At 44.9% G+C, this 13737-nt stretch overlaps 1 protein-coding gene across 1 annotated transcript in view; it reads right to left on the bottom strand.

Annotated features, from left to right (window-relative positions):
• Positions 1-2459: 2459 nt before the first annotated feature.
• The window catches only part of LOC105487294 (developmentally regulated GTP binding protein 1), a 38080-nt gene continuing 26802 nt past the window's right edge, over positions 2460-13737 (bottom strand). Inside the window, exons 6-9 of the mRNA XM_071080444.1 lie at positions 13463-13593; positions 10097-10264; positions 9706-9828; positions 2460-2774 (exon numbers count right to left, since the gene is read on the bottom strand). Of these exons, the coding sequence (XP_070936545.1) occupies positions 2675-2774; positions 9706-9828; positions 10097-10264; positions 13463-13593 (522 nt within the window). The 3' untranslated portion in view covers positions 2460-2674. The remainder of the gene's footprint in view (positions 2775-9705; positions 9829-10096; positions 10265-13462; positions 13594-13737) is intronic.

The following is a 13737-nucleotide window of genomic DNA, read 5'->3' as shown; positions in this document are numbered from 1 at the left end:
TCAGGTAGGAGAGGAAAGAACAGTCCCTCCCAAGGGAGGTCAGTGGTAAAAGGAAGTGTGAATGAAGTGAACAGAGAATGCAGCTAGGCCTTCCCCTAGGAGATAGCTACTGAGTGTCTTATAAGCCAGACTATTAAGAGGAAAGGGAAGTGTGAGGTCCATTAGCCTTTTGTTGTGAACTATGAGCATAAACACAAACCAAGAATGACAATAACTTACAGGGCTAAATTCTGGTTCTTCAATAATTCTATTCCCTTTACCAACAATTGATTCAAAAATAGACATGTGGCTGGGCGCAGTGGCTCACACCTGTAATCCCAGCACTTTGGGAAGCCGAGGTGGGTGGATCCATGAGGTCAGGAGATCGAGACCCTCCTGGCTAACACGGTGAAACCCCATCTCTACTAAAAATATTAAAAAATTACCCAGGCGTGGTGGCGGGCGCCTATACTCCTGGCTACCTGGGAGGCTGAGGCAGGAGAATGGTGTGAACCTGGGAGGCAGAGCTAGCAGTGAGCTCATGCTACTGCACTCTGGCCTGGGTGACAGAGTGAGACTCCATCTCAAAAAAAAAAAAGAAAAATCCAGGTGAGAGACCATGGTGGACTGGACATAAAGACCAATGGTCACCCAGGCTGGAGTACAGTGGCCCATCTTAGCTCACTGCAGCCTGGACCCTCCAGGCTCAAGCAATCCTCCCACCTCAGCCTCCCAAACAGCTGGGACTACAGGCACACACCACCATGCCCAGCTAATTTTTTAAATTTTTTGTAGAGATTGGGCCTCGCTATGTTGTCCAGGCTGGTCTTGAACTCCTGAGCTCAGGTGATCTTCCTGCCTTGGCCTCCCAAGGTGTGAGCTACTGGGCCCAGTCCCCTCTGCCCGTATTGTTACCCACCACACAAAGATGTTTATCAATCAATTTCACATAATCAGAGCAATCCCCTTAAATTCCTATATTCCTAGCTCCAAACATCTGATTATGTCCTTAGTATCCTCTCAAGTAGTCCTGACACCAACCCTCCTAAACCTCCCACCTCCATACATACACATATGTGAACACACAAACCTGCTTTGATCACACCAGTTGCCTGGCTTGCAACGTTCTGCCTTCACACCTTTGCCCAAGTTATTGGCTGAGGCCAGGACTTCCATGGGGATTCAAGCAGAAAGGCTGGGTTATGGAAAAGAAGGCATTTAGTTGGCCAGGCGCGATGGCTCATGCCTGTAATCCCAGCACTCTAGGAGGCCGAGGCGGGCAGATCACGTGAGGTCAGGAATTCAAGACCAGCCTCATCAACATGGAGAAACCCCATCTCTACTAAAAAATACAAAATTAGCAGGGCATGGTGGTACATGCCTGTAATCCCAGCTACTCGGGAGGCTGACACAGGAGAATCGCTTGAGCCTGGGAGGCGGAGGTTGCGGTGAGCAGAGATCACGCCATTGCACTCCAGCCTGGGCAACAAGAGCGAAACTATCTCAAAAAAAAAAAAAAAAAAAAAGAAAAAAGCATTTAGTGGCCCAGCTGGCAGCATTTCAGCTCAACATTCAGCCCAACACTGATGATGTACAGCTGTGCTCTGCATAGGGCAGACAGCCCAGTAAAAGGCTGGATGCAACAAAAGCCAAGAGTCATTGAGTACTTATACGTCAAATACTGTGCTAAGCAATTTATAAGTACCTATCCCTACATTACTGACAATCACGACGGCAGAAAGTGCTATTACTATCCCATGTTACATGAGGAAACTGAGGCTCATAAAGGTTGGGTAATTTGTTCAGGGCTCCACAGCTAACTAGAGGTGGACCTGCAATTTCAAACCCTGATCTGCCTGGTCTAAGTACTTAAATTACATGATCTCCCAAAACAGGTTGGCCTTGCAGGGAGTGATCAGTTAACTTTACATAAAGTCCTTCCTCTCTCCAGTATCAAGTGGGAAAGACCACTTGAAAGGATTGAAGGCCGGGCGCGGTGGCTCAAGCCTGTAATCCCAGCACTTTGGGAGGCCGAGACGGGTGGATCACAAGGTCAGGAGATCGAGACCATCCTGGCTAACCCGGTGAAACCCCGTCTCTACTAAAAAATACAAAAAACTAGCCGGGCGAGGTGGCAGGCGCCTGTAGTCCCAGCTACTCGGGAGGCTGAGGCAGGAGAATGGCGTGAACCCGGGAGGCGGAGCTTGCAGTGAGCTGAGATCCGGCCACTGCACTCCAGCCTGGGTGACAGAGCGAGACCCCGTCTCAAAAAAAAAAAAAAAAAAGAAAGGATTGAAAGCCACATCTAGTTTGGAAGGGGTTCCCATAAGTAAACATCAAAGAAGATGCTGCATGTCATATTTTTATCCATTTCACACTCAAGATCAAGTTTCCAAGGATCCCTTCTGTAGCTACTTCACCGTATATACCCTTCCTCATTCAGCCCATCCCAAAACAAATTCTGACAATGACACATGAGCTGTATGTAGCTGACCAGCCTACCAGGTCTTTTATGCAGTTCGACATACAAGGTGACACCAAGGTAAGACAAATGAAGTTCCAGTTTGGGTGCCTCCATCTCCCTCCCCTGGATCCTGATCCAGTGACTGCCAAAACCAGAAAGAACTGGGGTAGGGTGCTTGATCATGGGGAAGGCTGTTGTGGTTCGCCCGGCAGATGGGAAAGGGGAAAAGTTTCACTTCTTCACAATTTGAATGACATCCTCGTCCTCCAACGTATGGTCTTTACCCACTTTCTGAGGATTGTGTTTCACAGACAGACCCCAGACCAGAGCACTGTATGGAAGGGAAAAAGAACAGTCAGTGTAAATAATAACCTAGCTTCTGCCCTGTTTGCCTGGATGCCACCCTTCTGCTCAGATTTAGAATCACACGCTTAAGAACTACAGACGCACAAAAGTTTTATCTTCCTGAATAGCATGAGACACTGAAGCCTTAACATACAAGGCAACAAAGACTTCTGGAAGTTGTGTGGTTCCTCTTATTGCAGAAAGTCAAAGACAAAAAACATGATTAGTATAAAGAGCCTCGTTTAAAATTAAAAGCAAGCATGAATTTGTTACAGAGAAATACCCTGGGCTGGGCGCAGCAGCTCACGCTGGTAATCCCAGCATTTTGGGAGGCCGAGGCGGCAGATCACCTGAGGTCAGGTGTCTGAGACCAGCCTGGCCAACATGGTGAAACCCCGTCTGCACTAAAAATACAAAAACTAGCCGGGCATGGTGGTGGGTGCCTGTAATCCCAGCTACTCAGGAGGCTGAGGCAGGAGAAAGGATTGAACCCGGGAGGCGGAGGTTGCAGTGAGCCGAGATCACACCATTGCACTCCAGGTTGGGCAACAAGAGCGAAACTCCGTCTCAAAAAAAAAAAAATCTGTCATTTAATCTTCAGAGAAATACCCTGAAAATTTCAGATTGATTCCTATAGATACGGTATCACTTATAGACTGTTAGATAATACCTGTTTTTGCTGGGTTTCCTGAAACCATCAGTGGGTACTGACAAGAAATTAGGGCCTCCCTCTTCAGCCATGCCAGGAAAATCTTCCTCCCTAACAAGAAACTGTAACTGATATGTCCTCCTGATTTACTGGAATATGTGAAGGTAATTTATATCTATGGGCCTCCAAACTTAAGAATATGTTGTGCTAATGATGAAAACTGGTGAATAAAACACCAAGACCTGCCTCACAGAGACTAAGAACCATGTACCAAGAGTAAAAAAGGTGGCTATATTGTTATTATATGTTATATATAAAATACATATGTAAATTATGATATATATCACATATATTTATATAATATATATTACATTATATTTGTGTTTTTATATCATAATATAATATATATTATAGATAAATTATATCAAAATATATATTTTATATATATAAAAAGATATAGTCGGCCGGCCGCGGTGGCTCAAGCCTGTAATCCCAGCACTTTGGGAGGCCGAGACGGGCAGATCACGAGGTCAGAAGATCGAGACCATCCTGGCTAACACGGTGAAACCTCGTCTCTACTAAAAAATACAAAAAACTAGCCGGGCGAGGTGGCGGGCGCCTGTAGTCCCAGCTACTCGGGAGGCTGAGGCAGGAGAATGGCGTAAACCCGGGAGGCGGAGCTTGCAGTGAGCTGAGATCTGGCCACTGCACTCCAGCCCGGGCGACAGAGCGAGACTCCGTCTCCCAAAAAAAAAAAAAAAAAAAAAAAAATATATATATATATATATATATAGTCAAAACCTCTTTAAAAAAATCTATATTCCAGGCCCGAAGAAGTGGCTCATGCCTCTAATTCCAGCACTTTGGGAGGCCGAGGTGGGCGGATCACGAGATCAGGCGTTCAAGACCAGCCTGGCCAATATGGTGAAACCCTGTCTCTACTAAAAATACAAAAATCAGGCCGGGCGTGGTGGCTCACGCCTGTAATCCCAGCACTTTGGGAGGCCCAGGTGGGTGGATCATGAGGTCAAGAGATCAAGACCATCCTGGCCAACCAACATGGTGAAACCCTATCTACTAAAAATACAAAAAATTAGCTGGGAGTGGTGGCGCACACCTGTTGTCCCAGCTACTTGGGAGGCTGAGGCAGGAGAATCTCTTGAACCTGGGAGGCGGAGGTTGCAGTGAGCCAAGATCACGCCTCTGCACTCCAGCCTGGGCGACGGAGTCTCACTCACTCTCAAAAAACAACACACAAAAAAAAACACAAAGCACAGATAAGGGATTGATATGGTCAAGGACATGAAGGAAATGGAAAAGGGGTAAGTGTTATAATTAATTAGGCCTGAAGCTGAAAGTTTTCTATTATTAAGAGAGTTGTACCAGCCTGGGCAGCATGGAGAAACCCTAGCTCTACAAAAATAGAAAAAATTAGCCAGGCATGGTGGTTTGCACCTGTAGTCCCAGCTATATGAAAGGCTGAGGTGGGAGGCTTGCTTGAACCCAGGAGTTCAAGGCTGCAGTAAACCACGATTACACCACTGGACTCCAGCCTGGGCGGCAACAGAACAAGGCCCTATCTCAAAAATAATAATAATAATAAAAAAAATAAAGATAGTTGTGCTATAACTAAACAAAAAGAAAAAAACAGTAAAATAAGGAGCAAATAAAATCCTGTTTGCTTCGATATGTTTCTTATCTGAGACATTTTTCTCCCCTTTTTAATTCCCTGGTAAATTTAAAGTTCTGAAGGTTTTGAACAGTGTTTTGCACCATAGAAGGAAAGAGCTGTATCTCTAAATCTACAAAGTCTGAAAAAGGACAGTGTTTAACTTTTTACAAAAGTCATCTTTCCCAGTTAAAGTAACTGCCAAAGCATAATGTTTTGACTGGTGGAAATTAGCACTTACATGTCGAATATAGTTGTTTTATATATAAGGATCTGAAGGTCAATAAAGGACTTCACTCTCTCAGTACTCTTAGGATCAGAAACAAGTTTTGTTTTTTCTTTGTTTGGCTGGTTTTTTGAGGCAAGGGTCTCAGTCTGCTGCCCAGGCTAGAGTACAGGGGCATGATCATTATCATGGCTCGCTGCAACATCAACCTCCTGGACTCAAGCAATCCTCCTACCTCTGCCTCCTGAGTAGCTGGGACCACAGGTGCCTGGTACCGTGTCTGGCTAATTTTTTAATTTTTGATAAAGACGGGGGTCTCACTATATTGCCTAGTCCGATCTCACACTCCTGGACTCAAGCAGTCCTCCTGCCTTGGCCTCCCAAAGTGCTGAGATTACAGGCGTGAGCTACCACACCTAGCCCTATTTTCTTCTTTTGTTTTTAACCCTTTTTCCTATTCAGAAAAAAAAAAAGCAGCGGGTGCGGTGGCTCACGCCTGTAATCCCAGCACTTTGGGAGGCCAAGGTGGGTGGATCACGAGGTCAGGAGATCGAGACCATCCTGGCTAACACATGGTGAAACCCCGTCCCTACCAAAAATACAAAAATTTAGTCCGGTGTGGTGGCAGGCACCTGTAGTTCCAGCTACTTGGAAGGCTGAGGCAGGAGAATGGCATGAACCCGGGAGGCAGAGATTGCAGTGAGCCCAGATCGCACCACCGCACTCCAGCCCAGGCAACAGAGCAAGACTGTCTCAAAAAAAAAAAAAAGAGGAAGTTCAGGTGCAGTGGCTAGTGTCTGTAATCCCAGCACTTTGGGAAGCCGAAGCAGGAGGATCACTTGAGCCCAGGAGTTCGAGACCAGCCAGGGCAACATAGGGAGACCCTGTCTCTACAAATAAAAAAAAAAATTAGCTGGGCATGGTGGCACACATCTATGGTCTCAGCTACTCAGAAACTGAGGTAGGAGGATTGCTTGAGCCTGGGAAGTCGAGACTGCAGTGAGCTGTAACAGAGCCACTACACTCCAGCCTGAGAGACAGAGACCCTGTCTTAAAAATAATACTAAGTGGGAAGGCTAAAATGAACCCTGTAGTATTGAACTAGAATCAGAGGTAACAGTATAAACTCATGGTTTTTAGGAAAGATGGATAAATGGATAGTGAGGAAGGATAAGACAGAGAAATACAGATGTGTATATAAGCATCATCAGTATCCATACATGTATTTCCTAACTTTATTTGCTAAGAGGGCCTACAGGCAATGATAACCTATTTGCTAACAATGAGTACACTTAGCACCCACATCTTGAAAACTGGAGCTCCTTGGAGAAGTGACTGATTTCCAGGGCTAGTGCAGGCAAAATCAATGTCATTTGGGAACATCTAAGTATTAACAGTACCAAAAAGTAAGGAAGGCTGGACACAGGTGGCTGATGCCCGTAATCCTGCACTTTGGGAGGCAGAGATGGAAGGATCACCTGAGCCCAGGAGTTTGAGAAGCCTGGGCAACATAGCAAGACCCCATCTCTACAAAAAATAAATGGCTCATGCCTGTAATCCCAGCACTTTGGGAGGCGAAAGTAGGCGGATCACTAGAGCTCAGGCATCGGAGACCAGTCTGGGCAACACAAGTCAGACCCTGTCTCTATAAAAAATAATAGAAAAAACTAGCTGGGCATGGTGGCGCACACTTGGGGTTCCAGCTACTCAGGAGGCTGAGGCAGGCTGAGGCTTGAGCCTGTGAGATCAAGGCTACAGTGAGCTGTGATTGTGCCACTGCACTCCAGCTTGGGCAACAGTGAGACCCTGTCTCAACAAAAAGCAGCTTATCAAAAGAACACAGGGGCCAACACGAAGGAGTTCCTAATGGCCAAAGCTTTGTAATAACTTGAGCAACAAAATAATAACAGTGTTAGATTACATCCTATAGAATAAAATAATCTAGAGCTCATACCAATAGGAATTATGAGTTAAATAGGGGAAGTGGTAGCTCTAACATACAGAAGTCCAATAAATAAACATAAAATAAAAAAGGAAAATAAAGAATCACCATTAGGCCAGGCGTGGTACCTCATGCCTGTCTGTAATCCCAGCACTTTGGGAGGCCGAGGCAGGCAGATCACCTGAGGTCAGGAGTTTCAGACCAGCCTGACCAACATGGTGAAACCTCATTTCTACTAAAAATACAAAAATTAGCCAGGCATGGTGGCACACGCCTGTAGTACCAGCTACTCAGGAGGTTGAGGCAGAAGAGTCGCTTGAACAAGGGAGCCAGAGGTTGCAGTGAGCTGAGATCACGCCACTGCACTCCAGCCTGGGTGAGAGGGCGAGACTCTGTCTTAAAAAAAAAAAAAGAATCACCGTTAGGTAAACACCATAGCCATAAATGTCACAGACAAGCCTCACCAGTAGATGCTAATATCAGCAGGCAAAAATTTGAAGATAAACAGGACTTTCACAGTCTCAAAAGTACCCCAAGATACTTATCAAATACGGAGAGAAAAATACTACCTTCACAGCAGAGAAACCCACCCTACACCAACATAACCAAGTAATCAATATGAATATTATCATCAGTAAGGTATATCAACATCATGAATCTCATGTAATGATACACCGAGAAGAACACATCATTATTTTTGTGGTATTCTTACCAAAAATACATAATCTCATTTCAATCATAAGAGAACACTGGACAAACTCAAAATAAGGAACATTCAATCAAATAACTAGTGAACACTCTTCAAAAGCATCAAGGTCATCAATGACAGTGAAAGTCTAAGGAAATATTACTGGTAAACTAGAACACAAAGACTACAAACAAGTAACAACTAGATGCCACACAGGTTCCTGGAACACAAAATAGACACTAGTAAAAGAAAAAGTGATAAAATTCAAATAAGGTCTATAGTTAACAACATCATACCAATGCTTATTTCCTGTTTTTGATAATTTTATAGTAACGTGAGCTGTTAACATTAGAAGTGGGGTGAGAGATAAAAGGAAACTCTTTGTGCTATATCTGCAACTTTGCTGTAAGTCTACAGTAAGTTCAAAATAAAAAATTAATATGCTGGGCATAGTGGCTCACACCTATAATCCTAACACTTTGGGAGGCTGAAGCAGGTGACTCTCTCGAGCTCAGGAATTCAAGACCAGCCTGGGAAACAAAACAAGACCTCGTCTCTAGTAAAAATTTTTTAAGGCCAGGCACGGTGGCTCATGCCTGTAATCCCAGCACTTTGCAGGGCTGAGGTCAAGAGTTCAAGACCAGCCTGACCAACATGGAGAAACCCTGTCTCTACTGAAAATACAAAATGAGCTGGGTGTGGTGGCACATGCCTGTAATCCCAGCTACTTGGGAGGCAGCTGAGGTGGGAGAATCACTTGAACCCGGGAAGAAGTTGCAGTAAGCCAAGATCACACCATTACACTCCAGCCTGGGCAATAAGAGCGAGACTATCTCAAAAAATAAAAAATAAAAAATTAGCTGGGTATAGTGGTGTGCACCTGTAGTCCCAGCTACTCAGGAGGCTGAGGCAGGAGGACTGCTTGAGCCCAGAAGATTGAGGCTCCAGTGAGCTATGATCGCACCACTCACTTCAGCCAAGGCAACACCAAGACCTATCTCAGAAATAAAGTAATTCTTTTTTCAGCCTGTGTCATCAGTGAAAAATATGAGAGATTAGGGAGGTTTTGCCCATGTTTAAGGTTTAGAAGGGGGCTCAAGGCCGGGCGCGGTGGCTCAAGCCTGTAATCCCAGCACTTTGGGAGGCCGAGACGGGCGGATCACGAGGTCAGGAGATCGAGACCATCCTGGCTAATACGGTGAAACCCCGTCTCTACTAAAAATACAAAAAACTAGCCGGGCGAGGTGGCGGGCGCCTGTGGTCCCAGCTACTCGGGAGGCTGAGGCAGGAGAATGGCGGGAACCCGGGAGGCGGAGCTTGCAGTGAGCTGAGGTCCGGCCACTGCACTCCAGCCCAGGCGACAGAGCGAGACTCCGTCTTAAAAAAAAAAAAAAAAAAAAAAAAAAAAAAAAAAAAAAAAAGAAGGGGGCTCAGTACCCAGTAGAGGCCAGTGTGACATTGGCAGGAATTATTAATATTTGTGTTTGCCAAGAGGAAGATGAAATAATGAGGGAAGGTCAGGGCTGTTTGTGTCATCAGGTTTCCTGAACTAAAGAGGTTTCTAGAGCTCTTCCTATTCTAATTAGGCACGGTTTTAAGAAGACACTGCAGAGTTCCAGCCAAGCAAGCATTTCAGTAGCCGCCTTCCTGCCTTCTTTTTAAAAATGCCATCCTATGAGTTACTAGTTAGTGAAACTGGTAACTTATAGAAAAAAGGAGGGACCACATGCCCATGATACTTACTATTTAAATTCTTTGATAAGATTTTTGTGAATCTTCATGCAGAAATCCTCCACTGTGGTCCTGGAGTAAGGAAGTACCACTGGGGATGTGTAATCTGGTAATTGGCCTTTGGGTTTGGTGTAACTAGAATAGAGAGGGCATAAAGATTACCACCTTCTTAGAATATCTCATGTGTTGAATGTATAGCAACCCTCCATCACCCCTGACATAAGACCAGGACAACCTCCAACCTGAGGGAAAAAGTGTCCTCGATATGACCTAGTAGATAATAGGAACCAATTTACTTATATTTTCAAAAAGAGCCAGATTTTGTTAATGAGCTCCAGAAAGTCATCTTAGGACGGTCTGGTTTAATTCGTACAGCAACATTACCCTATCCACAAAGACTTACATTCTCACTAGTTTCAGATAGTCCCAGATCTTTTCCAATAGGTCATCAAAATTCCAGCGGTGATGGGCAGAGATGGGTACACAGTGAGGCACCTTATAGATGATATCCAATTCCTCAATGGAGATTTGGTCAATCTTATTTAACACATAGATACAGGGGATATAAACTCTACAGAAGTTGAAGAAAAACAGGTATTAGTCTGGAGTTGTTGACAAAACTGTCAGACTGTTGAACAGCACACCCTCACCCAGACCCAACTGGCGCTCTCAAGAGGAATCATAAGTAGCAGATCAGCCAGAAAAAGAAAAAAGAAAAAGTGAACTATGGGTTGAAAAGTAACAAAAGTCAGGCCCTAGTACCAGACATAAAGATAATTGCTGGGAAAGCATACTGCAGTGGAAAGAACACAAGCTTTGAAGTGCTCAGACTGATTCTAATCCCAGCTGGCCCTCCATATATGCAGGTTTTGCAACCTTGAATTCAACCAACTGCAGATCAAAACCCACAGGCACGGAGGGTCAGCTGTACTATATCATTTTATATAAGGGCCTTGAGCATCTGCAGGTTTCATTATCTGCAAGGGGTCCTGGAAGCAATCCTCTGTGGATATGAAGAGGTGATGTTATGTGTCCCTAGGAAAGTCACTTAACCTCTGAGTCAGTTTCCTACATGGCTGTTTTAAAACATAATTTATATTTAAAGACTAAAAAATGTTTTATTTATTGGTACAATAAATAATATTTATTGGTAAAAATGATATCACATCTACCAATGTCATATTCCTAGTGTCCAATGAATATGACAGCTAAGGTTACTAATAATTAGGCAAGCCACAACTTCTCACGGTTTAACTGCCTCACTTGTAAAATGCCTAACTGAAAACACTGGCTTCTGTTTGTTTTCAAATGAGGAGTAAATACGTTCATCCAACATACAGGAACAAATGACTAGGAGAACTAAAAATATTATATGCAAATGCTACAAGTAATTTTAACAGTGACTTAACTTATTCAAGTCTCAATAATATTAATGGGCTGGGCATAGTGTCTTATGCCTATAATCCCAACACGTTGGGAGGCCAAGGCAGGCAGATTGCTTGAGCCCAGGAGTTCAAGACCAGTCTTGGCAAGGTGAGGAAACAACATCTCTATAAAAAATACAAAAATTAGCTTGGCTTGGTGGTACACGCCCATAGTCCCAGCTACTCAGGAGTTTGAGGTGGGAGGATGGATTGAGCCCGGAGTTCAAGGCTGTGGTGAGCCGTGATCACACCACTGCACTACAGCCTGGGCGACAAGAGCGTGACCCTGTCTCAAAAAAAAAAAAAAAAGTAATGTATCATGAAATAGATACTCAGCTACATACTCTTAGGATGGAGAAAATAGACACAGCCTGGCCGGCTCAGACTTCTGTAGGACACAGCCTATAGAACTTCTCAGGTGGATTAATTCTGGAAGAGCAGACTCACCTACTACTCTCTTCAACTATCACATGACAAAGATTAGGGGGCAGCTTAGTTTAGAGCAAGTAACTGAAATGGAGAATTTCATAGGAGGAGGCTGTAAAAGAAAAAAACTGAAATGGGGAATATGACCATCACAATTAAATTTAAAAGCAAGGAAGGATGTCAGAAATCAAAACGAATCCCTCAGTTTAGAGCTAAAGAAACCAAAGCCAGCAGGAGGCATGGTGGCTCATGCCTGTAATTCCAGCACTTTGGGAGGCAGAGGCAGGCAGACTGCCTGAGGTTAGAGACCAGCCTGGCTAACATGGAGAAACCCCATCTCTACTAAAAATACAAAAATTAGCCAGGTGTGGTGGCGGACGCCTGTAGTCCCAGCTACTCGGGAGGATGAGGCAGTGGAAGTGCTTGAACCCTGGCGGCAGAGGTTGCAGTGAGCCAAGATCATGCCACTGCACTCCAGCCTGGGCGACCGAGCAAGACTCCAAAAAAAAAAACACAAAACCAGGGGGCGGGGGCCAGGCACAGCGGCTCATACCTGTAATCCCAGCACTTTGGGAAGCTGAGGCAGGTAGATCACCTGAGGTCAGGAGTTCAAGAACAGCCTGGCCAACATGGTGAAACCCCATCTCTACTGAAAATACAAAAGATTAGCCAGACGTGGTGGCAGGCACCTGTAATCCGAGCTACTCAGGAGGCTGAGGCAAAAGAATCGCTTGAACCCAGGAGGTGGAGGTTGCAGTGAGCCAAGATCATGCCACTATACTCCAACCTGGGTGACAGAGTGAGACACTTGTCTCACAAAAAAAAAAAGAAAAAAAACAAAGTCCACTATCATTTAAGATAGTAGCACAGGCTGGACGCAGTGGCTCATGTCTGTAATCCTAACATTTTGGCAGACCAAGGCAGGCGGATCACTTGAGGTGAGGAGTTCAAGACCAGTCTGGCCAACATAATGAAACCCCATCTCTACTACAAATACAAAATTAGCCGTGCATGGTGGTGCACACCTGTAATCCCCGCTACTCGGGAGGCTGAGGCAGGAGAATCGCTTGAACCTGGGAGGTGGAGGTTACAATGAGCTGAGATCACACCATTGCACTCCAGCCTGGGTGACAGAGTGAGACTCCATCTCAAAAAAACAAACAAAAAAAAGGCCGGGCACAGTGGCTCACACCTGTAATTCCAGCACTTTGGGAGACCAAGGTGGGGTGGATCACCTGAGGTTGGGAGTTCAATACCAGCCTGACCAACATAGAGAAACCCCATCTCTACTAAAAACACAAAATTAGCCAGGCATGGTGGCACATGCCTGTAATCCCAGCTACTCAGAAAGGCTGAGGGAGGAGAATCGCTTGAATCCGGGAAGCAGAGGTTGCAGTGAGCTGAGATTGAGCCATTGCACTCCAGCCTGGGTAACAAGAGCAAAACTCCACCTCAAAAAAAAAAAAGAAAGAAAGAAACCAAAGCCCACTATCATTTAAGATAGTAGCACAGGCTGAACACAGTGGCTCACGCCTATAATCCCAACATTTTGGGAGGCCGAGGCAGGCGGATCACTTGAGGTCAGGAGTTCAAGACCAGCCTGGACAACATGATGAAACCCCACCTCTACTAAAAATACAAAAATTAGCTGGGCATGGTGGTACACACCTGTAATCCCAGCTACTCGGGAGGCTAAGGCAGGAGAATCTCTTGAATCTGGGAGGTGAAGGTTGCAGTGAGCTGAGATCATGCTGCTGCATTCCAGCCTGGGCAACAGAGTGAGACTCCATCTCAAAAAAAAAAAAAAATAGTAGGACAACTGGAATTAAGATAAACTTCTGCCAAATTCAAGATCCAATACTGTTTCCATCACAAGGCTTCCAATCCAGTCAGGCACAGACTGCACACTCAGTCAGTACCTGTTTCCTTCCACCACATCAATGAGGTCATCAGCTGTAGCATCACTACGTAGAGTCACATCAGCATTATGAATCTTGTATTCGGCCAGAATGCTCTTCACAGTTTCAGCATCTAGCTCACTCTGGGGGCACTGAAAGGGAATAGCAGATGACTGGTCAGCACAAAATTAAAAAAAAAAAAATACTTGCCAAGTGTACCAATATCCATGTACCTGGAAAATTCTAGCTAAGATGCAAACTCATTACTAAAGACATCCGGGATGAGTGTCACTGAC

Source organism: Macaca nemestrina, chromosome 15 (genome assembly GCF_043159975.1).
Source record: "Macaca nemestrina isolate mMacNem1 chromosome 15, mMacNem.hap1, whole genome shotgun sequence".
Classification (NCBI taxonomy): domain Eukaryota; kingdom Metazoa; phylum Chordata; class Mammalia; order Primates; family Cercopithecidae; genus Macaca; species Macaca nemestrina.
The sequence above is the reverse complement of the archived record's forward strand: the minus strand, read 5'-3'. Positions and strand labels throughout refer to the sequence as shown.